Source organism: Rhinoraja longicauda, chromosome 5 (genome assembly GCF_053455715.1).
Source record: "Rhinoraja longicauda isolate Sanriku21f chromosome 5, sRhiLon1.1, whole genome shotgun sequence".
In the NCBI taxonomy this organism is placed as follows: Eukaryota; Metazoa; Chordata; class Chondrichthyes; order Rajiformes; family Arhynchobatidae; genus Rhinoraja; species Rhinoraja longicauda.
Window position 1 is genome coordinate 2,667,245 of NC_135957.1, and position 24,039 is coordinate 2,691,283.

Genomic DNA, 24,039 nt, shown 5'->3' on the forward strand with positions numbered 1-24,039 from the left:
TGTGTACATTGGTTGTTTTGAAATTGTAAGCCCACACATTGGTCTAGAAATCTGATTCTGTGGTAATTTATTTCCCCAACACAGCATACAATTTTTTTTTTCTGGATTGGAACATGATTGCAGTGGTTTGTGGGTTGGTTTGAGTCACTCAGGAAACTTGACCAGTTGGAATTCATAACTGTGCAAATCAGCCTTCTTTTTCACCTCGGACATTTATTTAACTCAGCCATTCCTTGCTTAATGGTCTTCTCAGAATCAGAATCAGAATAACCTTTATTGTCATCCAAAAAAACAAGTCTTTTACAATTCTATTGCAATATTAAAATAAATTAGCTCACATGGTTCCAAGAATATCTTAGACAATAGACAAGAGACAATAGGTGCAGCAGGAGGCCATTCTGCCCTTCGAGCTAGCACCGCCATTCAATGTGATCATGGCTGATCATTCTCAATCAGTACCCCGTTCCTGCCTTCTCCCCATACCCCAGCTCTCTCTTGAATGCATTCAGAGAATTGGCCTCCACTGCCGTCTGAGGCAGAGAATTCCACAGATTCACAACTCTCTGACTGAAAAAGTTTTTCCTCATCTCAGTTCTAAATGGCCTACCCCTTATTCTTAAACTGTGGCCTCTTGTTCTGGACTCCCCCAGCATTGGGAACATGTTTCCTGCCTCTAACGCCTCTAATCTTCGGGCACCCCCAATACAAAGGGCAACTTGGGTCGGAAGGAACTGCAGATAGACACAAAAAGCTGGAGAAAAGGAATATATGACATTTCAGGTCGAGACCCTTCTTCAGCCTGAGAGTCAGGCGAAAGGGAAACAAGAGATATAGACGATGTAGAGAGATATAGAACAAATGGATGAAAGACAAGCAAAAAAGCAACGATGATAAAGGAAACAGGCCATTGTTAGCTGTGGGCTAGGTGAAAACGAGTTACAGACAATGAGACTCAACAAGACGACTTTGAAGCTGCTACGACTTGGGTGGGGGAGGGATGGAAAGAGGGGGGGGATGCAAGAGTTATTTGAAGTTAGAGAAATCAATTATCATTCCATTGGGTTGTCAGCTGCCCAAGCGAAATAAGAGATGCTGTTCACTGCAGATGCTGGTTTACACCGAAGATAGATGCAAAATGTTGGAGTAACTCAGCGGATCAGACAGCATCTGTGGGGAAAAGAAATAGGTGACGTTTCGGGTCGAGACTACTAGTGTGCTTTAAAAGTTCCCATCAGGTTATGTATTTACTGGCTATCCTTCTAGACCTTACCTCACTTCCAGCCTCACAACATTCCAACCCTCCCCCTCAGTCACTCTCCCACTAGCCTCCTAACTATCAAGTACCTGCGTTGACTTCTCAACTGGCAGGTCACACGCCATTGACTTCTTCATGACATGCATATAGCGTGGAAACAGGCCCTTGTGCGCAACTTCCCCACGCCAACCAACAAACCCCATCTACATTAGTCCTACCTGTCCATGCTTGGCCCATATCCCTCTCAACCTTTCCTATCCTGTATCTGTCCAAATCTATATACGAAAACTCTCGTTTGTTTGTTTGTTTGTTTCTGAACTACAGCCAATATGGTACACGACAGCACGACAATTTTAGGCCCACCTTACTCACCGTCGTCCCTTTGGTGCTAATGGAAGAAGTTTAATTGAAATCAGTGTTATATTTTTTAAGTTATTCACATTTTAAAGTTTAAATCTATCTCCTAGGGAGGGAGGGGGGTGGGAGGGAGGGAAGCGGGTGGAGGGAGGGGGGTTGGGAGGGAGGATAAGGGGGGTGGAGTGGGGGGGAGGGAGAGGGGGTTGGGGGGAGGGGAAGAGGAGGGAGGGGGGGAGGGGGGAAGATGGGAGTGGGGAGGGGGGGAGAGGGGAGGGGAAGGGGGGGGAGGAGAGGGGAGGGGAAGGGGAGGGGAAGGGGGGGGAGGAGAGGGTGCTGCACCAATGCAGGAGAGGTTTGGGCTCAACGGGACCACTTGGTCCAGTATCTTTTAAATGCTGCCTCAACTACTAGTTATTCCTTGCTACTCCCTTTTACAAACTACATTCATGTTGTTTCGATTCGATCGTACTAATTTTCCTTTTCTTTTCCAGAGGTGTTGTGGAATATGATGCTGAAGGATTTACCAAACTCACATTATTATTAATATGGAAGGACTTTTGCTTTTTAGTTCATAGTAAGTAAGTTTTCTTTTAAAATCAAAATCTCACGAAATAGAGAGTATTTTTGATTTCTGTGGTAAAGTTCATGCCATTGAGTTTGAAGTTCTATTCACCTGTGTTAAATTATCTTGTGCTTATTATGTTCTCCTTTTACAATATCTTATTTTTATATTGTATGGAAGCTCCTGTTCAGCACTATTTCCTCATTGTTCAGTCATTGTTTCCCTCATAACTCATTACAATGCTGATGCGATGCCTGGAAATTATCTTCAGGTATTCTAGGTATTAGACGTAGTAACCTTAACTTGGCTTGACTTTTGTTATAGTAATGTGGAAAGCCAAAAACAATTGCAGTTGTTAAAATGTAAAACAAAAACAGAAATGCTGGAAGAACTCAGCAGGTCGAGCAGTATCTGGAAAGAGAAACCGCTCCATATTTTGCGTCGTTGACCCGTCCCAAGAATGGAGTAGCGTGTGAAATTATAACATATGACCCAAGAGGATTCCTGCATGAGCATTTCGAGGGATGGTCCTGTGAAATATTCTTCAGTTTAGTGTAGTTGAGAGGATACAGTAGCGGAAGCAGGACCTTCGGCCCACCAAGTCCCCGCCTACCTGCTCTTAATGCATTCAAGAGAGAGCTAGATAGAGCTCTTAAGGATAGCGGAGTCAGGGGGTATGGGGAGAAGGCAGGAACGAGGTACTGATTGAGAATGATCAGCCATGATCACATTGAATGGCGGTGCTGGCTCGAAGGGCCGAATGGCCTACTCCTGCACCTATTGTCTATTGTCTACCAGCAAACTAAGGCTCTGGGGAAAATTGACCATTTCCACCAAAGCTAATTAATCTACAAACCTGTATGTATTTGAAGTATGGAAAGAAGTGGACAGTCTAGGACTAGAGGCAATAGCCTCAGAAATAAAAGGACGTCCGTTTAGGAAGGAGATGAGGAGGAATCTCTTTATTCAGAGGGTGGTGAATCTGTGGAATTCTTTGCCACAGAAGGCTGTGGAGGCCAAGTCAGTGGATATTTTTAAGGCAGAGACTGTTAGACCTGTCCAAGTCACCCTGCAACCTCATAGCATCTTTCTCACAGTTCACACTACCACCCAGCTTTGTATCATCTGCAAATTTGCTAATGGTACTTTTAATCCCTTCATCCAAGTCATTAATGTATATTGTAAATATCTGCGGTCCCAGCACCGAGCCATGCGGTACCCCACTAGTCACTGGCTGCCATTCTGAAAGGGACCCATTTATCCCCACTCTTTGCTTTCTGTCTGCCAACCAATGTTTTATCCAATTCAGTACCCTACCCCCAATACCATGTGCTCTAGGTTTGCCCACTAATCTCCTATGTGGGACCTTGTCGAAGGCTTTCTGAAAGTCAAGGTACACTACATCCACCGGCTCTCCCCTGTCCATTGTCCTAGTTACATCCTCAAAAAATTCCAGAAGATTAGTCAAGCATGATTTCCCCTTCGTAAATCCATGCTGACTTGGAACGAACCTGTTACTGCTATCCAAATGCTCTGCAATTTCGTCTTTTGTAATTGACTCCAGCATCTTCCTCACCACTGATGTCAGACTAACTGGTCTATAATTTCCTGTTTTCTCTCTCCCTCCTTTCTTAAAAAGTGGGATAACATTAGCTACCCTCCAATCCACAGGAACTGATCCTGAATCTATAGAACATTGGAAAATGATCACTAATGCGTCTACGATTTCTAGAGCCACCTCCTTAAGGACCCTGGGATGCAGACCATCAGGCCCTGGGGATTTATCAGCCTTCAGTCCCATCATTCTACCCAACACCATTTCTTGTCTAATGCGAATTTCCTTCAGTTCCTCCGTTCGTCTGGCCACGAGAACATCTGGGAGATTGTTTGTATCTTCCTTAGTGAAGACAGATCCAAAGTACCGGTTCAACTCGTCTGTCATTTCCTTGTTCCCCATAATAAATTCACCTGCTTCTGTGTTCAAGGAACCCACATTTGCCTTGACTATTTTTTGTCCCTTCACGTACCTAAAGAAGCTTTTACTATCCTCCTTTATATTCTCGGCTAGCTTACCTTCGTACCTCATCTTTTCTCCCCGTATTGCCTTTTTAGTTATCTTCTGTTGCTTTTTAAAAGAGTCCGGGGGGACAGAGTGGTAGAGTTGCTGCCTTACCACGCTAGAGACCCAGTTAGACCATGATTACGGGTGCTGTCTGTGTGGAGTTTGTACTTTCTCCATGTAACCGCATGGGTTTTCCCCAGGTGCTTTAGTTTCCTCCCACATTCCAAGGACGCACAGGTTCATAGGTAATTTAACTTCCGTAAATTGTAAATTGTCCCGAGTGTGTAGGATAGTTTAGTGTATCACTTGGTGGGCTGAAGGACCTGCTTCCGCACTGTATCTCTAGAGTCAAAAGTAAAGTCCAAACCCTGGTCAGCGTGACTACGTTTTGTAGAGTTGAAGGTGTGAAGTTCTAGCATTCCTGACATTGCCGCTGTGCTGGAGGGGTGCAGGAGTACCTCAGTCTTATGAGGGGCTCTATCTTGCATGTGGTGCAAGACTCTGTGCTAAATCTTTTCACCGTGATCTCCCACTGTTGCAGAGGGTGGACTCGATGGGCCAAAAGGCCTCTATCACCAAACTAAACTATACATAGCTGATCAAATCGTTGGTCCATCATCATATTTCCACCCTCTATTGGTGATATCCCTCTACAGCGAATGCAGCGCCGGAGACTCAGTTCGATCCTGACTATGGGTGCCGTCTGTACGGAGTTTGTACGTTCTCCCCGTGACCTGCGTGGGTTTTCTCCGAGATTTTCGGTTTCCTCCCACGCTCCAAAGACGTACAGATATGTAGGTTAATTGACTGGGTAAATGTAAAAAAAAAATTGTCCCTAGTGTGTGTAGGATAGTGTTAATGTGCAGGGATCGCTGGGCGGCGCTGACTCGGTGGGCCGAAGGGCCTGTTTCCGCGCTGTATCTCTAAATGGGTATTTTACCTTAGCCTTCACCAAAGAAGGGGTTACTTCCAAATATTAGAACATAAAACAGTACAGCACAAGAACACACCCTTCGGCCCAAGATGTCTGTGCCACACATGATACCAAGACCAACTCTTATCTACTTGCACATAATCCATATCCCTCCATAATGAAGGAGATAGTTGAGGTACTAAATACGTGAATAACTAATAGCCTGGAGGTTTTGGAAAATGTGGCTGGACTTAAAGTAGGTCAGTCACCAGGACAAGAAGGGATGCTTCGAGTCATAGAGACATACAGCATGGAAGCAGGTCCTTCGGACCAACTTGTCCACATCAACCAACATACCCCATCGACACGAGTCCCATCTGCCTGTGTTTGGCCCAAATTACTCTAAGCCGGATGCTTCCGAACATTTTGAAGAAGGTGCAAAAGAAAATTGCAGAGGCATTATCCATAACCTTCTGATGCTCTTTGGATAAGGAGGTGGTGTCACTGAGGAGTAGTAAACGTTACTTCTTTGTTCAAAAAGGAAGTAAGGATAATCCAGCGATCAAGGCCCATCAATTTAACTTCAGCGGTGAGAAACATCGTTCCAGGAGATGTTTGACAGATACTTCAAGAGAAATGGCTTAATTAAGACCGGCCAGTGTGGACTTGCTCAGGGCGTTGTGACAGAATTATTTGATGAGTAACAGACACAAGGAAGTGGGGATGAAGCAGTCAATGCCATCTGTGAGAAACAAGGAACTGCAGATAGACACAAAATGTTGGAGTAACTCAGCGGGACAGGCAGCATCTCTGGAGAGAAGGAATGGGTGACGTTTTGGGTCTTGACTCGAAATTGAAACTTCACCTATTAGAGTCAGAAGAAGGGTCTCGACGTGAAACATCACCGATTCCTTCTCTCCAGACATGCAGCCTGTCCCGCAAAGTTACTCCAGCTTTTTATGTCTATCTTTGGTTTAAACCAGCATCTACAGTTCCTTCCTACGCAAGGAGCTGCAGAGGCTGGTTTACAGCATCTTCAGTCTGAAGAGGGGTCCCGACCTGACATATCGTCCATCCGTGTTCTCCAGAGATAAGATCTGACCTGCTGAGTTACTCCAGCACTTTGTATCAGTGTCAGCTAATAAACCAGCTCATTCAAAATTGTGAGCTGGAACGCCTCCACTTCCGAAGAGATTCGGTATGTCGACAAATACTCTCTTGAACCTCTATAGGTGTACAGCAGAGAACATATTGACCGGTTGCAACACGGCCTGGTTCAGCAACTCGAACAAAGCCCAGGAATGAAAAAGATTACAAAAACTGGTGGACACTCCCCCGTCCATCATAGAAACATAGAAAATAAGTGCAGGAGTAGGCCATTCGGCCCTTCGAGCCTGCACCGCCATTCAATATGATCATGGCTGATCATCCAACTCAGTATCCCGTACCTGCCTTCTCTCCATACCCCCTGATCCCTTTAGCCACAAGGGCCACATCTAACTCCCTCTTAAATATAGCCAATGAACTGGCCTCAACTACCTTCTGTGGCAGAGAATTCCACAGATTCACCACTCTCTGTGTGAAAAAAAACTTTCTCATCTCGGTCCTAAAAGACTTCCCCCTTATCCTTAAACTGTGACCCCTTGTTCTGGACTTCCCCAACATCGGGAACTATCTTCCTGCATCCAGCCTGTCCAACCCCTTAAGAATTTTGTAAGTTTCTATAAGATCCCCCCTCAATCTAAATTCCAGCGAGTACAAGCCGAGTCTATCCAGTCTTTCTTCATATGAAAGTCCTGCCATCCCAGGAATCAATCTGGTGAACCTTCTCTGTACTCCCTCTATGGCAAGAATGTCTTTCCTCAGATTAGGAGACCAAAACTGTACGCAATACTCCAGGTGTGGTCTCACCAATGCCCTGTACAACTGCAGCAGAACCTCCCTGCTCCTATACTCAATCACGGGTACTGACCTCCCCACCATTGAAGGGATCGACAGGAGTCCCTGCCTCAAAAAGGGCAGCCAGCATCATCAGAAACCCACACCACTCTGACCACGCTGTCATCTCACCCCTGCCATCGGGAGGAAGGTACACGGGCCTGAAAACAGGAGCCTGTTTTGGGACATATGACAACATATCACACTTGACTCTTGAATGCAGTAGAAAAGCTACCTTGAATTAAGGTCACCTTGCTGGTGAGGGTTAAAAAGCACAAAAAACAAAACAATTGGGCATACTGCGTGTGTTATTTTACATTGTGTGGACAGTACTGATGGCCGTACAGTGAGTCTGCAAAGAACTCTTGTGCGCTGAGAGAGGGTGTTCCATACGTCTGTGTCTGTGCACTGATGATATGTAATTGATATGTTCCTTCAAGGCCATTGGAAATAGAAGCAAGAGTCAGCCACTTTTGGGTGGCGCAGCGGTAGATTTGCTGTCTTACAGCGCCAGAGACCCAGCTTCGATCCTGACTACGGGTCCTGTCCGTACGGAGTATGTACGTTCTCCTGGTGACCTTAGTAGGTTATCTCCGGGATCTCCGGTTTCCTCGCACGCTCCAAAGACGTGCAGGTTTGTAGGTTAATTGGCTGGATGTAATTGTAAATCGTCCCTAGTGTGTGTAGGATAGTGTTAGTGTGCGGGGATCGCTGGTTGGCGCGGACTCTGTGGGCTGAAAGGCCTGTTTCCGCGCTTTATCTCTATACTAAACAAAATAAATTCTTGAGCTGTTCCACCATTCAATACCATGGCTGACCTTACACCAGAAAACCAATTGTCCACGTCACCTCCACAATCGTGCATTTCTTAAGTCTTTTCCTCGTGGCCTTGAATTTACTCTGGGAGACTAGGGATCTCCAGGACACTAAATGGAGAATTCTAAAGAAGTGAATACTCTGTGCTAAGAAATGCAACAGGAATTTGCATCACTCAGCTCCAGGACTACTTGGTGATATTAACCGAAGACAGCCCATGGCTGATCCAGCCCAAAATACAATTTCTCCAGCCATTCAGTGACACAATTTAATTATATGGGAACTGTCAAGAGTAATATGAAGTTGTAGTTCGTCTGTTTTGCTCCCTATTTTCAACCTTTTTGTGGTGTTGGTAAATTCAAAGAAAATAGACCTGCTTCGTTTATGACTGTTGTTTAGCTCACTTTATCTGGGTATTTAAGATAATCTATGGCGTCGAATTCTCCTTATTTGCATTCTGTGGTGCTTCAGAAGAGTTAGAGTATACTTGTGGATAGTGAGAGAGATCCATCTGTATGATACTAACTCTTCCATTTAGACTCACCTTCCCCCCACCCCTAGGGGTGCCAACCATCTCATTCCCAAATAAGGGACAAGGTGACGTCACCGCCCCGCGCCCCATGTGACCTCTCCCAGCCAGCAGCCACGTGCTCCCGCTCCACCAATGGCGGCCGCCCGGGCCAGGAGGCGGGTTGCTACGCAACCTCCATTAGGCGGCGCCTCCGGGCTTACACTGTCCAGACCTACACTGTGCGGGCCTACAGCGTCCGGGCCTACAGCGCCCCCCTGGGCCTAATAAGGGGCAAGGGCGGTCCCATACGGGACAAACCAATTTAGCCCAAAATACGAGATGTTCCGGCTAATACGGGACAGTTGGCAACGCTACCCACCTCCCAGTTGAACAAGATTGGGAGAGTGTTTACAAATGTATTTTTTGGGTATCTAAGCCAATTACATAATGAATGTTTAGGTCTCTCGACCTATCTGTACAGTGCAAGATGGTCTTGGGCATTCTTTTAAATCTAAAATTTCCACATATCATTATGGAAAGGAAATGTTCAGTCCATCTCCAAAAGGAAAACGGTCCTCTTGCAGGGCTCTGGGGAGCGTTGTAGAGCAGTGGGATCTGGGAGTGCAGATACATTGTTCCCTGAAAGTGGAGTCACGGGTAAATAGGGTAGTCAAGAAGCCTTTCAGTATATTGGCCTTAATCAGTCGGGGTTTTGAGTGTAGAGGTTGGGATAGACACATAATGCTGGAGTAACTCAGCAGGACAGGCAGCATCTCTGGATAGAATTCATGGGTAACATTTTGGGTCGAGACCCTTCTTCATACTGAGAAGTTCTTTCTGAAGAAGGGTCTCAACCTGAAAAGTCACCCATTCTTTCTATCCAGAGATGCTGCCTGAACCGCTGAGTTATTCCAGCATTTTGTGTCTATATCTTCGATGTAAACCAGCATCTGCAGTTCCTTCCTACACATAGAAGTTGGGATGTTACGTTATAGTTGTACAAGATGTTGTTGAGGCCACATTTGGAGTGTTATGCTCCGTTTTAGCCACCCTGCTGCAGAAAGGCTGTTGTTAAGCTGGAAAGAGTGCAGAGAGGATTTACAAGGATGTCGCCAGGATTTGAGGGCCTGAACTATAGGGAAAGGTTGGGCAGACTAGGACTTATTCCTTGGGCGGCAGGAGGTTGAGGAGTAATTATAAAGGTCTACAAAATCCTGAGGGGTATATTTAGGATGAATGCACAGAGTCTCTTACCCAGAGTAGAAGAATCAAGAACCAGAGGACATAGGTTTAAGATTAAGGGGGGGGAAGATTTAATAGGAACCTGAGGGGTTACTTTTTGCACACAATGGAGGGAAGAGGTAGTCAACTTGAGGCAGTAACAAAATTGAAATAACACTTGGACAAGCATGGATAGCAAAGGTTTAGAGGGATATTTTTCCCTCAAAATATCCTTAACATACATTGTGGAATTTAAATCTGTATTCATGGACTTCAGAATCTTGCACAAAATTCAATACAGGAATGATATTGCTCCATTTGCCCCTTCTGAACCTGCGTGCTGTGGTCACGTCAAATGTATTGTGAGCAGTGTTGATGGACATTGATAACATTGAGTGCTGGAGACTACAAGAAGCTGGGCAGGTTAATTACAGGGACGGTTTAGCCCACGTTGCCGAGGATGTGTTGAGCTTGTTAACCTGATCTTTATGTGGTCACTGGAGCAGTGTCACCCCACGTGGTTGAGAATTGGTTCCGTTACATCATAGTTATTGGCGTTGCTACAGATTCAAACTGAAGAAACATAAACGTCAGGGAAACTGCAGGGTGGAATAAAATATGCCACAATTTAGGTCATTTATCGACATTTCATTTTAGTTTAGTTTAGAGATACAGCGCGGAAACAGGTCCTTTCGGCCCACCGGGTCCACGCCGCCCAGTGATCCCCGCACGCTAACATTATCCACACTAGGGCCAATTTTTACATTTACCAAGCCAATTAACCTACAAACCTGCACGTCTTTGGAGTATGGGAGGAAACCGAAGATCTCGGAGGAAACCCACGCAGGTCATGGGGAGAACGTGCAAACTCCGTACAGACAGCACCCGTAGTCGGGATGGAACCCGGGCATTCGCTGTAAGGCAGCAACTCTACCGCTGCGCCACCGTGACCTCCCAGGTTGGTGGGGGAGAGAATGGAACAAGCGTAATGAGAATCGTAAATAATCCAAACTTGTATCAGCAGAACACACAACAATGTTCTATTTACGGTTTAGTTTAGTGTATTATTATCACGTGCAGAGGTACAGTGAAAAGCTTTTTGTTGCGTGCTACCCAGTCAATGAAAAGACTATATACATGATTACAGCTAACTGGAGTAACTCAGCAAATCTCCGTTAATCCGATACTCTCAGATTGGGGTGACGGAAGACTGGTAGATTTTTTGGATAATTGGATGTTATTGCTACTAATCAGACCTGTTCCCTTTTTGGGTCGAGACCCAAAATGTCATCTGCCCATGTTCTCCAGAGATTCTGCCTGACCCACTGAGTTACTCCAGCACTTTGTGAGTTTCACAGGAATGCAGAAAGCAGAAGTAAGCGTGTTTCAAGGAATTTCCGAGAGTTCAAAGAGAGCATGATAAACAGAATCAGGGGAGTTTCGGGTTGCTCAATAAAAAATGGGTAGTGTGTAGGAAGGAACTGCAGATGCTAGTTCAAACCGAAGATGGACACAAGAAGCTGGAGTAACTCAGCGGGACAGGCAGCATCTCTGGAGAGCTGCAGTGATGCATCTCCAGAGTTGCTGCCTGTCTCCAGCATTTTGTGTCCATCTTTGTTCTTTATCTCTCTACATCACCGTCTATAGCTCTCGTTTCCCTCCCCCGTGACTTTCAGTCTGAAGAAGGGTCTCGAGCCGAAACGTCACCCATTCCTTCTCTCCAGAGATGCTGCCTGAACCGCTGAGTTACTCCAGCTTTTGTGTCTATCTTCGTAAGAAACCAGGGTCCTAGTTTGCTAAGGGAATCAGGGTACTGGAGTGTTAAGATTAGGGGCAGCATGTGAGCCACAGTGGCGGTGTGTTAAAGGGTCCATAGGAGGGAGGGCCGCAATGTGTTTGAGGCTTGGACTCGCCATCTGATCGGCCCAAATGCCAAACCATTGGCAGTTCCAAACATTTGGAGACTTTGTTATTGGAGTTTTACTATATTTAATTTCAGTCATTTTAACTAATGGATAAACATCAACCAGGACATCGAATTAACTCCCTTGCGCTTGAGAATAGTTTCATGTGATCTTTTATGACCAACTTTGAGAGGGGTTGATGTATTGATTTAACATCTTACCTGGAAGGCAGCTTAGTGCAGCACTCACTCAGAACTGCCTTAAAGGGTCAGTCTAGATTTTTGAACTCCGATTTATGAAGTGGACCTTCATGAGTTATAGGAGAAGAATTAGGCCATTCGGCCCAACAAGTCTACTCCACCATTCAATCATGGCTGATCTATCTCCCTCCTAACCCCATTCTCCTGCCTTCTCCCCGTAACCCCTGACACCCGTATCTGTTGTGCCTATTATTTCTGGGGTAAGTGCTATCAACTGAGGCACAGCTAACAGCCTGAAGAAGGGTCTCGACCCGAAACGTCACCCATTCCTTCTCTCCAGAGATACTGCCTGACCCGCTGAGTTACTCCAGCATTTTGTGATCCCACAACTAACAGCGGCACGGTGGCGCAGCGGTAGAGTTGCCGCCTTACAACGAATGGAGACTCAGGTTCGATCCTGACTACGGACGCCGTCTGTACGGAGTTTGTACGTTCTCCCCGTGACCTGCGTGGGTTTTCTCCGAGATCTTCGGATTCCTCCCACACTCCAAAGACGTGCAGGTATGTAGGTTAATTGACTGGGTAAATGTAAAAAAAAAAAAAAAATTGTCCCTGGAGTGTGTAGGATAGTGTTAATGTGCGGGGATCGCTGGGCGGCGCAGACCCGGTGGGCCGAAGGGCCTGTTTCCGCGCTGTATCTCTAAAATCTAAAAGAAAAATCTAAAAAACCACTCGAGTCTGCTTTTGATAACTGATACATGCTTTGATAAACAGACATTGGGTAGGAAGGAACTGCAGATGCTGGTTCATACCGAAGATAGACACAAAATGCTGGAGTAACTCGGCGGGGGCGGGGGCGGGCGACATCTCTGGAGAAAAGGAATAGGTGATGTTTTGGGTGGGAACCTTTGTTCAGACCTGGACTTGGTGTTGGCGTTTTAATATGCGATGGCTGAGAATATACTGCTCGGAAGTTTTGACTGGAATTTCCTGGCAGTGGCGACTGCTGTCTGCCCACTACGTTTGCACCTATTTTGAGTTTCTCTGCATGCGGCCAATTCAACAATGTTGGCTCCTCTTCTGGTCTGGTGTCAGCCCGTGGTCTGGCCAGAGCTAGTTACTGAACAGCCTGAAGGTCTATCAATGCCCCTTGCATGCGGAAACAAACAAAAAATCTCACACAGCTTGTTGAAAGTATTTTTAATCGTGCGATTAATTGGTATGTCGATGGCCGTCAAGTGCTGCGTATATTTTGGTAAACTTGGGTTAAATGTAAAAACAAAAAAAAATGTAAACTATCTGAAGCGTTCACAGTCGGCCATTGCCGCCCGTGGAAAGAGTGGAGCCACTGAACCTGTACCGTGTTTAATCTGGCACAGGGGGGTAGTTTCTTTAGTCTGACTGCTGGGAAATTCCAGGATGTTGACACTCCGCTGGAGTCCAATGTCCAGGCAGACTGGGGCAGCAGCCAGCCAGCAAGCAGTCCTCAGGGACTATGTGATTTCTGCCACTGCACCCATTCATACAAAAAGTCCTGAGCCTTCTGCAATCTATCTGGGGAAAGGCCAGCAATTTAACGCAGAATCTCTGGCAACTTGCAGGAAATTCTGGCTTGTTGTGTAACAGCAGATGATCTATAAATATAGTGGTGCAGTAACTCAGCGGGTCAGGCAGCATCTCAGGAGAGAAGGAATGGGTGACGTTTCGGGTCGAGACCCTTCTTCAGACTGATGTCAGGTGGGGCGGATATAGGTGGAGACAGGAAGATAGAGGGAGAGGGGAAGAGAGGGACAGAGGAACTATCTAAAGTTGGAGAAGTCAATGCTGCCTGACCTGCTGAGTTACTCCAGCATTTTGTGAATAAATACCTTCGATTTGTACCAGCATCTGCAGTTATTTTCTTACACTATAAATATAGTGGAATATAGTGTAGCAAAGTTTGGAGTCGGAGATGCAAAGGGGACTTGGGAGTGCTGGTGCAGGATTGCCAAAAAGTTCATCTGCAAGTCAAATCGGTAGTGAAGAAGGCAAACGCTATGCTAGCATTTATTCCAAGAGGGCTAGAGTACAATAACAGGGATGTAATGCTGAGGCGCTGGTCAGGCCGCACTTGGAGTATTGTGAGCAGTTTTGGGCCCCATATCTGAGGAAGGATGTGCTGGCTCTGGAGAGGGTCCAGAGGAGGTTTACAAGAATGATCCCAGGAATGAGTGGTTTAACACATGATGAGCGTTTGACGGCACTGGGCCTGTACTCACTGGAGTTTAGAAGGATGAGGGGAGACCTCACTGGAATTTAGACGAATGAGGGGGGACCAAATTGAAACGTACCGAATAGTGAAAGGCTTAGATAATGTAGAGAGGATGTTTCCACTAGTGGGAGAGTAGTCCAAGGTCAGGGCCTCAGAATTAAAGGATGTACCTTTAGGAAGGAGATGAGGAGGAATTTCTTTAGTCAGAGGATGGTGAATCTGTGGAATTCTTTGCCACAGACGGATGTGGAGGCCAAGTCAATGGATATTTTTAAGCCAGAGATATAGTGCCCTCCATAATGTTTGGGACAAAGACCCATCATTTATTTATTTGCCTCTGTACTCCACAATTTGAGATTTGTAATAGAAAAAAAATCACATGCGGTTAAAGTGCACATTGTCAGATTTTAATAAAGGCCATTTTTATACATTTTGATTTCGTAGAAATGTAGAAATTACAGCTGTGTTTATACATATTCACCCCATTTCAGTGTTAGTTTTTCAAAATAGGGAACTTGATACACTCATAGGAAGAGAGAGTTGAATAATATCTACACTAAAAGCAAAGATTCCAAGAATTATTGGTGGTGGGAATATGAAACGAGCTGGCGGAGGAGGTAGTTATGGCATGTACTAAAGCACTAGTTATAAGAGAAGTACCTTCACCTTTGACTCCTCCCATTTCCTCCAAATCCAAGGTGTAGCTATGGGCATTCGCATGGGCCCCAGCTATGCCCGCCTCTTTAGAAACATAGAAACATAGAAAATAGGTACAGGAAGAGGCCAGCACCGCCATTCATTGTGATCATGGCTGATCGTCCACAATCAATAACCCGTGCCTGCCTTCTCCCCGTATCCCTTGATTCCACTAGCCCCTAGAGCTCTATCTAACTCTCTTTTAAATTCATCCAGTGATTTGGCTTCCACTGCCCTCTGTGGCAGAGAATTCCACAAATTCACAACTCTCTGGGTGAAAAGGTTGCTTCTCACCTCAGTTTTAAATGGCCTCCCCTTTATTCTAAGACTGTGGCCCCTGGTTCTGGACTCCCACAACATTGGGAACATTTTCCCTGCATCTAGCTTGTCCAGTCCTTTTATAATTTTATATGTTTCTATAAGATCCCCTCTCATCCTTCTAAACTCCAGTGAATACAAGCTTAGTCTTTTCAATCATTCCTCATATGACAGTCCCACCATCCCAGGGATCAATCTCGTGAACCTACGCTGCACGGCCTCAATTACAAGGATGTCCTTCCTCAAATTAGGAGACCAAAACTGTACACAATACTCCAGATGTGGTCTTTGTAGGGTACGTCGAACAATCCATGTTCCAGGCCTACACTGGCCCTATCCCCGAACTCTATCTCCGTTACATTGATGACTGCATCGGTGCTACCTCCTGCACCCATGCAGAACTCATGGACTTCATTAACTTCACCACCAATTACCATCCTGCACTCAAATTTACTTGCACCATCTCCGACACCTCCCTCCCTTTTCTTGATCTCACCGTCTCCATCACAGGAGATAGGCCATCGACTGACGTCTATTATAAACCCACTGACTCCCACAACTATCTAGACTACACTTCTTCCCACCCTACCTCCTGTAAAGATTCTATCCCCTGCTCCCAATCCCTCCGTCTACGCTGCATCTGCGCCCAAGATGAGATGTTCCATACTAGAACATCCGAGATGTCCTCCTTTAGGGAACGGGGGTTCCCTTCTTCCATCGTAGATGAGGCCCTCACACATGTCTCCTTGATACCCTGCAGCACTGTTCTTGCCCCCCCGCTCCCCTGTCACAACAGATGGGCCTTTCACCCCATCAGCCATCGCATTCAGCGCATAATCCTCCGACATTTTTTTCCACCTCCTACGGGATCCCACCACTAGGCATATCTTCCCATCTCCATCCCTTTCTGCCTTCCACAGAGACCGTTCCCTCCGCACCTCCCTGGTTAACTCATCCCTTCCCAACCCAACCTCAGGAGGTGCAGCACCCTCTCCTATACCTCCTCCCTCGACTCTGTCCAGGGACCTGTTCAGGTTAGGCAGAGGTTCACTTGCTCCTCCTCCAACCTCATCTACTGTAACCGCTGTTCCAGCTGTGTACTCCTATGGACTTGGCAAGACCAAACGCAAGCTTGGCGGTCATTTCGCTGAACACCTTCGCTCAGTCTGCCTTGGCCTACCCGATCTCCCGGTTGCCAACACTTTTAAGTCCCCTTCCCATTCCCACGCTGACTTTTCTGTCCTGGGCCACCTCCATTGTCAGAGAGTAACCAAGTGCAATTTGGAGGAACAGCAACTCATATTTCGCTTCGACAACTTACAACCCAGCAGTATGAATCTGATTTCTCTAACTTCAAGTAACCCTTGCTTCCTCTTTCTCTCTGTGCCTCCCCCATCATAGATGACATACTAGTTTCACTGTGCTCCTGTTGAGTTTCACTGTCTGCACAACTCGTTATCACCTAGCCCACAGCCAACAATGGACCATTGTGGGCTCCGCCTTTCCTTGATCTTTCATTCATTTGTTCCATATCTCTCCATGTCACCGTCTATACTCTCGTTTCCCTTTACCCTGACTCTCAGTCTGAAGAACGGTCTCGACCCAAAACGTCACCTGTTCCGTTTCTCCAGAGATGCTGCCTGACCCGCTGAGTTACTCCAGTTTTTTGCATCTATCTCATAATCATAATCATAATCATAATCATACTTTATTCGCCAAGTATGCTTTGCAACATACGAGGAATTTCAATTGCCATAGTTAGTCATACTAATAAAAAGCAACAGAACACACAAAATACATTTTAACATGAACATCCACCACAGTGACTCCTCCACATTCCTCACCAAGATGGCTGAAACCAGCATCTGCAGTTCAGTTCCTTCCAACACATAACACTAGTTTAATTTAGAGATACAGCGTGGAAATAGACCCTTTGGCCCCCAGAGTCCATGCCGACCAGTAATCCCTGCGCACTGACAGTATCCTACACACACACGAGGGACAATTCACAATTTTACCAAAGCCAATTAACCTGCAAACCTGTCCATCTTTGGAGTACAATACTTTGGAAGACTATAAAAGACATTGGGACAGGTATGTGGATAGGATAGGTTTAGAGGGACATGGGCCAAACGCATCGTGGTGGGCAAGTTGGGCTGAAGGGCCTCTTTCCATGCTGAATGACTATTATCGGGGGGTTTTTGAGAGAAGATTTTCATCTTCTAGAAAAATCTTTGGGTCGTGTTCCAACACGAGTCAAAGAAAAATTAGGATTCAGAAGATATGATTATTATGGCTAAAGAGAAATGATTTTGTTTTGGATTTAGCCTTCCTGACCTCGGGACATTCAAAGTATTTTCCTACCAATGAAGTGCCACAGGCAGCAGCTCAATTCAAAGCACACTTTGACTCTGTGTCAAAGGTTATGACTTCAAAGTCCCTTCCCAGAAATTGGAGTACAAGATGCAGGCTGGTTCCCTTGTGAAGTGCCACTGTCAGAGGTACTTTTGTACAGAATGTTAAACTAAGACTGTCTCGGCACAGAGGGAGTTGTACGCTGCTGAAAGCACAGTCAACAGTCTCTACATGAAGGAAGCTATTCAGCCCCTCTTGCTTAGCCAGTAGAAAAATAAGCTCCCCGCCTTCTGGTACTTAGTAAGAAACTCTGCTGTTCACAGCACTTAAAACATACTTCAGGGCTTCGTTTAAAATCTGTTGAGGATTTCTGCCTCTGCCTTTTAAGGCAGTGAGTTTTTTTCTTAACCTTTCTGCTAATGAAAATGGTACTGCTTGAAAGATACAGCGTGGAAATAGGCCCTTCAACCCACCGATCCCATGCCAACCTGTTCACACTCATTAGAGTTTCCAGATGCAGCAGGAAAACAGGGTCCACCGAGTCTGCGCCGACCAGCGATCCCCAAACACTAGCACTATACTAGACACAAGGGACAATTTACAGTCTTACCAAAGCTAATTAGTCAACAAACCTTTACGTCTTTGAGCGTGGGAGAAAACCGGAGCACCCGGAGGAAACCCACGCGGTCACAGGAAAAACGTACAAACCCTGTACAGACAGCACCCAGAGTCAGGATTAAACCTGGGTCTCTGGCACTGTGAGGCAGCAACTCTATCGCTGTGCCACTGTGCTATTTCTATGTTTTTACATTTACTTTTACATTTTAGTTCCTTATATGCACTAAATCTAGACTCCTCCTTTTTATACATCTCAATTACATTTCCATGCCCTCCTGTTCCAAAGAAAACAACCTTAGCTTATTCAGTCTTTCCTCATAGCTGAATGTTTACAGTCCCAGCAATCCTATTTATGAAGGGGAAATCCTGCTTGACCAATCTCCTGGAATTTTTTGAGGATGTGACAAGTAAAATGGATAAAGGTGAGCCAGTGGATATAGTGTATCTAGACTTTCAGAAGGCCTTTGATAAGGTCCCACATGGGAGATTGGTGAGCAAAATTAGAGCACATGGTATTGGGGGTAGGGTGTTGGCATGGATAGAAAATTGGTTGGCAGGCAGGAAACAAAGAGTAGGAATAACAGGTCCTTTTCAGAATGGCAAGCAGTGGCGAGTGGAGTGCCGCAAGGCTTGGTGCTGGGACCGCAGCTATTTACAATACACATTAATGACTTAGATGAAGGGATTAAAAGGTGTTGGGGCCGCAACTATTTACAATATAAATGATTTGGATGATGGAATTAGAAGTAACTCAAGCAAGTTTGCAGATGACACAAAGCTGGGTGGCAGTGTGAACTGCGAAGAGGATGTTAAGAGGTTGCAGGGTGACCTGGACAGGTTGGGTGAGATGGCAGATGCAGTATAATGTAGATAAATGTGAGGTTATCCACTTTGGCGGCAAAAATAAGGAGGCAGATTATTATCTCAATAATTTCAGATTAGGTAAAGGGGAAGTGCAACGAGACCTGGGTGTCCTTGTACACCAGTCACTGAAAGTAAGCGTGCAGGTACAGCAGGCAGTGAAGAAAGCTAATAGCATGTTGGCCTTCATAACAAGAGGATTTGAGTACAGGAGTAAAGAGGTCATTCTGCAGTTGCGTAGGGCCCTGGTGAGACCACATCTGGTGTATTGTGTGCAGTTTTGGTCTCCTAATTTGAGGAAGGACGTCCTTGCTATTGAGGCAGTGCAGCATAGGTTCACGAGGTTAATCCCCGGGATGGCGGGACTGTCGTATGAGGAAGGATTGGAAAGACTGGGCTTGTATTCACTGGAGTTTAGAAGGATGAGAGGGGATCTTATAGAGACGTACAAAATTATAAAAGGACTGGACAAGCTAGATGCAGGAAAAACGTTCCCAATGTTGGGGGAGTCCAGAACCAGGGGACACAGTCTAAGAATAAAGGGGAGGCCATTTAAAACTGACATGAGAAGAAACTTTTTCACCTAGAGAGTTGTGAATTTGTGGAATTCTCTGCCGCAGAAGGCAATGTAGGTCAATTCACTGGATGAATTTAAAAGAGAGTTAGATAGAGCTCTAGGGGCTAGCGGAATCAAGGGATATGGGGAGAAGGCAGGCACAGGTTACTGATTGTGGATGATCAGCCATGATCACAATGAATGGCGGTGCTGGCTCGAAGGGCCAAATGGCCTCTACCTGCACCTATTTTCTATGTTTCCTCTCTATGTAATCCAGTACAATTGCCACTTTGTTATTGTCCAATGTTACAACGACCAGACAATCAATTTCAGTGATGTGATTGAGGGGGAAATATTGACAAGGATAGCGGAGAAACTGCTCCCATCGTAAATGGAATAGCTTCTGTAGATACTGTAGATTCTATTGTGATTCATCCTCACTGAAAGGCTGCTGTGCCTCAGTACTGTCTAGAGTAGGGCGGCACGGTGGCGCTGTGGTAGAGTTGCTGCCTTACATCGCCAGAGACCCGGGTTTGATCCCGACCACAGATGCTGTCTGTATGGGGTCTGCACGTTCTCCCTGTGACCACGTGGGTTTTCTCCGGGTGCTCCGGTTTCCTTGCACACTCCAAAGACGTACAATTTTGTAGGCTAATGGCTATGGTAAAGATTGATGTTTTTTTAGATTTAGAGATACAGTGCGGAAACAGGCCCTTCGGCCCACCGGATCCGCGCCGCCCAGCGATCCCCGCACATTATCACTATCCTACACACACTGGGGACAATTTTTACATTTACCCAGTCAATTAACCTACATACCTGTACGTCTTTGGAGTGTGGGAGGAAACCGAAGATCTCGGAGAAAACCCACGCAGGTCACGGGGAGAACGTACAAACGACGCCCGTAGTCAGGATCGAACCTGAGTCTCCGGCGCTGCATTCACTGTAAGGCAGCAACTCTATTGATTGTAAATTGTCCCGAGTGTGTGTAAGATAGTGTTAGTATTCCGGGACAATCACGAGTCGGTGCGGACTCGGTGGGCCGAAGGGCTTGTTTCCGCGCTGCATCTCTAAAATCAACAGTAAAGTCTAAATCAGCATTGTCTAACTTCGTCCAAAGTTTGTTACCTACCACCTACTCTCAAGCCTCTCCTTGTCCTGGAATGACCCTATTCCTGCCCGAGTTATAAAATACTCCTCGCTTGTTTTGGTCTCTTCTTCAACATTGCATTCCCAGCTGACAGGCTGCCCTCCAGACAAGGCTCCTGTTTGGTGGTGGAGAGGAGGGGGTGGACTGTGTGGTCAGATCATATTCAACACCAGCCAGAAATCATTAACAAACGGCAGCATTCCTCACCTCCCTCCATTCACTTGCAAAATACTGTACCCTTGAAACTCAGGCTGAAGACAGATTCAAAATGCTGGAGTAACTCAGCAGGTCAGGCAGCATCTCTGGAGAACATGGATGGGTGACGTTTCACAGAGTGCTGGAGTAACTCAGCGGGTCAGGCAGCATTTCTGGAGAACATGGATGGGTGACGTTTCACAGAGTGCTGGAGTAACTCAGCGGGTCAGGCAGCATCTCTGGAGAACATGGATGGGTGACGTTTCACAGAGTGCTGGAGTAACTCAGCGGGTCAGGCAGCATCTCTGGAGAACATGGATGGGTGACGTTTCACAGAGAGCTGGAGTAACTCAGCAGGTCAGGCAGCATCTCTGGAGAACATGGATGGGTGACGTTTCACAGAGTGCTGGAGTAACTCAACGGGTCAGGCAGCATCTCTGGAGAACATGGATGGGTGACGTTTCGGGGCAAGACCCTTCTTCAGACCTTGTATTTAAATCAGACATAATTTCATTAACATCAGGTGGGCAAATTGGAGGATACTTTTCTTAAACAGTCCATCAATGTAACAAAAATAGATGGAAATGGAACTGATACTGAGGATATTTGGCATTGGTGTTTCAGTTAATAATTAAAAATAAAAATTTATTCAGGCGGTTACACTGCTTTCCTAATCATACCACTTCCTGGAATTTACTGTAAGAACTATTTATTTTCTGTTCTTGCAATCCATGGCTTAGTAATCCTTTGTCTGGAACATGGGTGTTGAATTCATTTGCGTAGGTATGGCAAGGTGAGACTTGGATTTTGGACCTAAATTGCCATTTTCAATTGACCTTTTATTCCAGCTGTACCGCAGCTTGGAGCAACGCAAACTTCGTCGTAAACTTGCGCGTGTAGAGAATTGAACCAGTATTATTACCAAAATGTCCGTTGGAGGGGCCACACCACCAACGCCCAGCTCTGCGGGGAGATTCCCCCTCTGACCGAGAAGATCAGGTGGAGAAGGATGAGGCTGGCTGGTCGTTGCCACCGCCATCCAGAATTGGGAGTATAGGAGCAAAGAGGTCCTTCTGCAGTTGTACAGGGCCCTAGTGAGACCGCACCTGGAGTACTGTGTGCAGTTGTACAGGGCCCTAGTGAGACCGCACCTGGAGTACTGTGTGCAGTTGTACAGGGCCCTAGTGAGACCGCACCTGGAGTACTGTGTGCAGTTGTACAGGGCCCTAGTGAGACCGCACCTGGAGTACTGTGTGCAGTTGTACAGGGCCCTAGTGAGACCGCACCTGGAGTACTGTGTGCAGTTGTACAGGGCCCTAGTGAGACCGCACCTGGAGTACTGTGTGCAGTTTTGGTCTCCAAATTTGAGGAAGGATATTCTTGCTATTGAGGGCGTGCAGGGTAGGTTTACTAGGTTAATTCCCGGAATGGCGGGACTGTCGTATGTTGAAAGACTGGAGCGACTAGGCTTGTATACACTGGAATTTAGAAGGATGAGAGGAGATCTTATCGAAACGTATAAGATTATTAAGGGGTTGGACACGTTAGAGGCAGGAAACATGTTCCCAATGTTGGGGGAGTCCAGAACAAGGGGCCACAGTTTAAGAATAAGGGGTAGGCCATTTAGAACTGAGATGAAGAAAAACTTTTTCAGTCAGAGAGTTGTGAATCTGTGGAATTCTCTGCCTCAGAAGGCAGTGGAGGCCAATTCTCTGAATGCATTCCAGAGAGAGCTGGATAGAGCTCTTAAGGATAGCGGAGTCAGGGGGTATGGGGAGAAGGCAGGAACGGGGTACTGATTGAGAATGATCAGCCATGAGGAGTGAGGAGTGGTCACGTGGCGGCGCCTAACGGCAGCGGCTGACTAGCAGTCTGTCCGTCTTTTTTTTGTTGAGTGTCGGTGTTGGGATGATTTTTATATATTTTTTTATATATATATTTTTTTGGTTGTATATGTGTGGGAGGGGATGGTGGTGTGTGGGGGGTGGGTGGGTGTGGGGAACTTTTCTCTTCCTCACGGCGCGGGGTGCGGCTCGGCTGCGGGGCCTAACATCCCCCGGTGCGGCTCGGCCGCTGGACTTTACATCCCGGTGCGGCTTGGCCGTTGGACTTTACATCCCGGTGCGGCTTGGCCGCTGGACTTACATCGCCCGGTGCAGCTCGGCTGCGGGGCTTAACACCGCCCGGTGCAACTCGGCTGCAGGACTTTACATCGCCCGGTGCAGCTCGGCTGCGGGGCTTAACACCGCCCGGTGCGGCTCGGCTGCGGGGCTTAACACCGCCCGGTGCAACTCGGCTGCGGGACTTAACACCGCCAGGTGCAGCTCGGCTGCGGGGCTTAACACCGCCCGGTGCAACTCGGCTGCGGGACTTTTCACCGCTGGTGCGGCTCGGCTGCGGGACTTAACACCGCCCGGTGCGGCTCGGCTGCGGGACTTTTCACCGCTGGTGCGGCTCGGCTGCGGGACTTAGCTGCGCAAGGCTTGGTCGCGGGCCTTTCATCGCCCGGTTCGGCCGCGAGACGTTTCAGCGCCCGGTGCGGGGACTGTGCGGGTCGGTCGGGGACGAGCTGTCTGTCCGTGGGCGTGGGGAAGAGAGGGGAAGTTTTGTTGCCTCCATCACAGTGAGGGGGTGTTTGGAGTCACTGTGATGGACGTTTGTGTTGGGGTTATGTGTCTTGTGTTCTTTTTTTTTTCTATGACTGCTATGTAGTTTCGTTCGGTACTTCGGTACCGAACGACAAATAAAGCTCTGTTATACCTGTTATGATCACATTGAATGGCGGTGCTGGCTCGAAGGGCCGAATGGCCTCCTCCTGCACCTATTGTCTATAAACACCGGCGAACAAGGTTGTAGCTGTGGGAGCCCATCCCATGGAAGACGGAACCCGGGACGGCCAAACAGGACCATGCTGAAGACGTTGATGGAAGACGCATACGTAGAGACAAAAGAGGAGCTGGCCAGCTCTATGGAGAACAGAGATGTGTGGGGCGTCCATCACTGTGCCCGTCGGAAACCAGCACCACTGCGTCGCTAATGTTTTCATCAATTAATTAATCAATTAATTTAAAATTATTACCTGACAAACTAATTGGGATTGGTGAAGATAGTAACATTTCAATGAATTGTCCAAGTTAGAGTAACAGAGCTGCACAGCGTGGAAACAGGTCCTTCGGCCCACCTCGACCATGCCGACCAAGTTGGCATACTTGGATACTGTTTGCAGTTCTGGTCTCCCAACTAAAGCAATGGGTGCATTGCGTGCATTTGGCCCTGAACCTTGCAGACCCTTTCTATCCA

General features: G+C 46.7%; 1 protein-coding gene across 3 annotated transcripts in view; it reads left to right on the forward strand.

The window, feature by feature from the left end:
- The window catches only part of babam2 (BRISC and BRCA1 A complex member 2), a 168,746-nt gene that overhangs the window by 133,553 nt on the left and 11,154 nt on the right, over positions 1–24,039 (forward strand). For all 3 annotated transcript variants that reach the window (XM_078398779.1, XM_078398777.1, XM_078398776.1), the window contains exon 10: positions 2,104–2,186. In XM_078398779.1, coding sequence (XP_078254905.1) covers positions 2,104–2,186 — 83 coding nt within the window. The remainder of the gene's footprint in view (positions 1–2,103; positions 2,187–24,039) is intronic.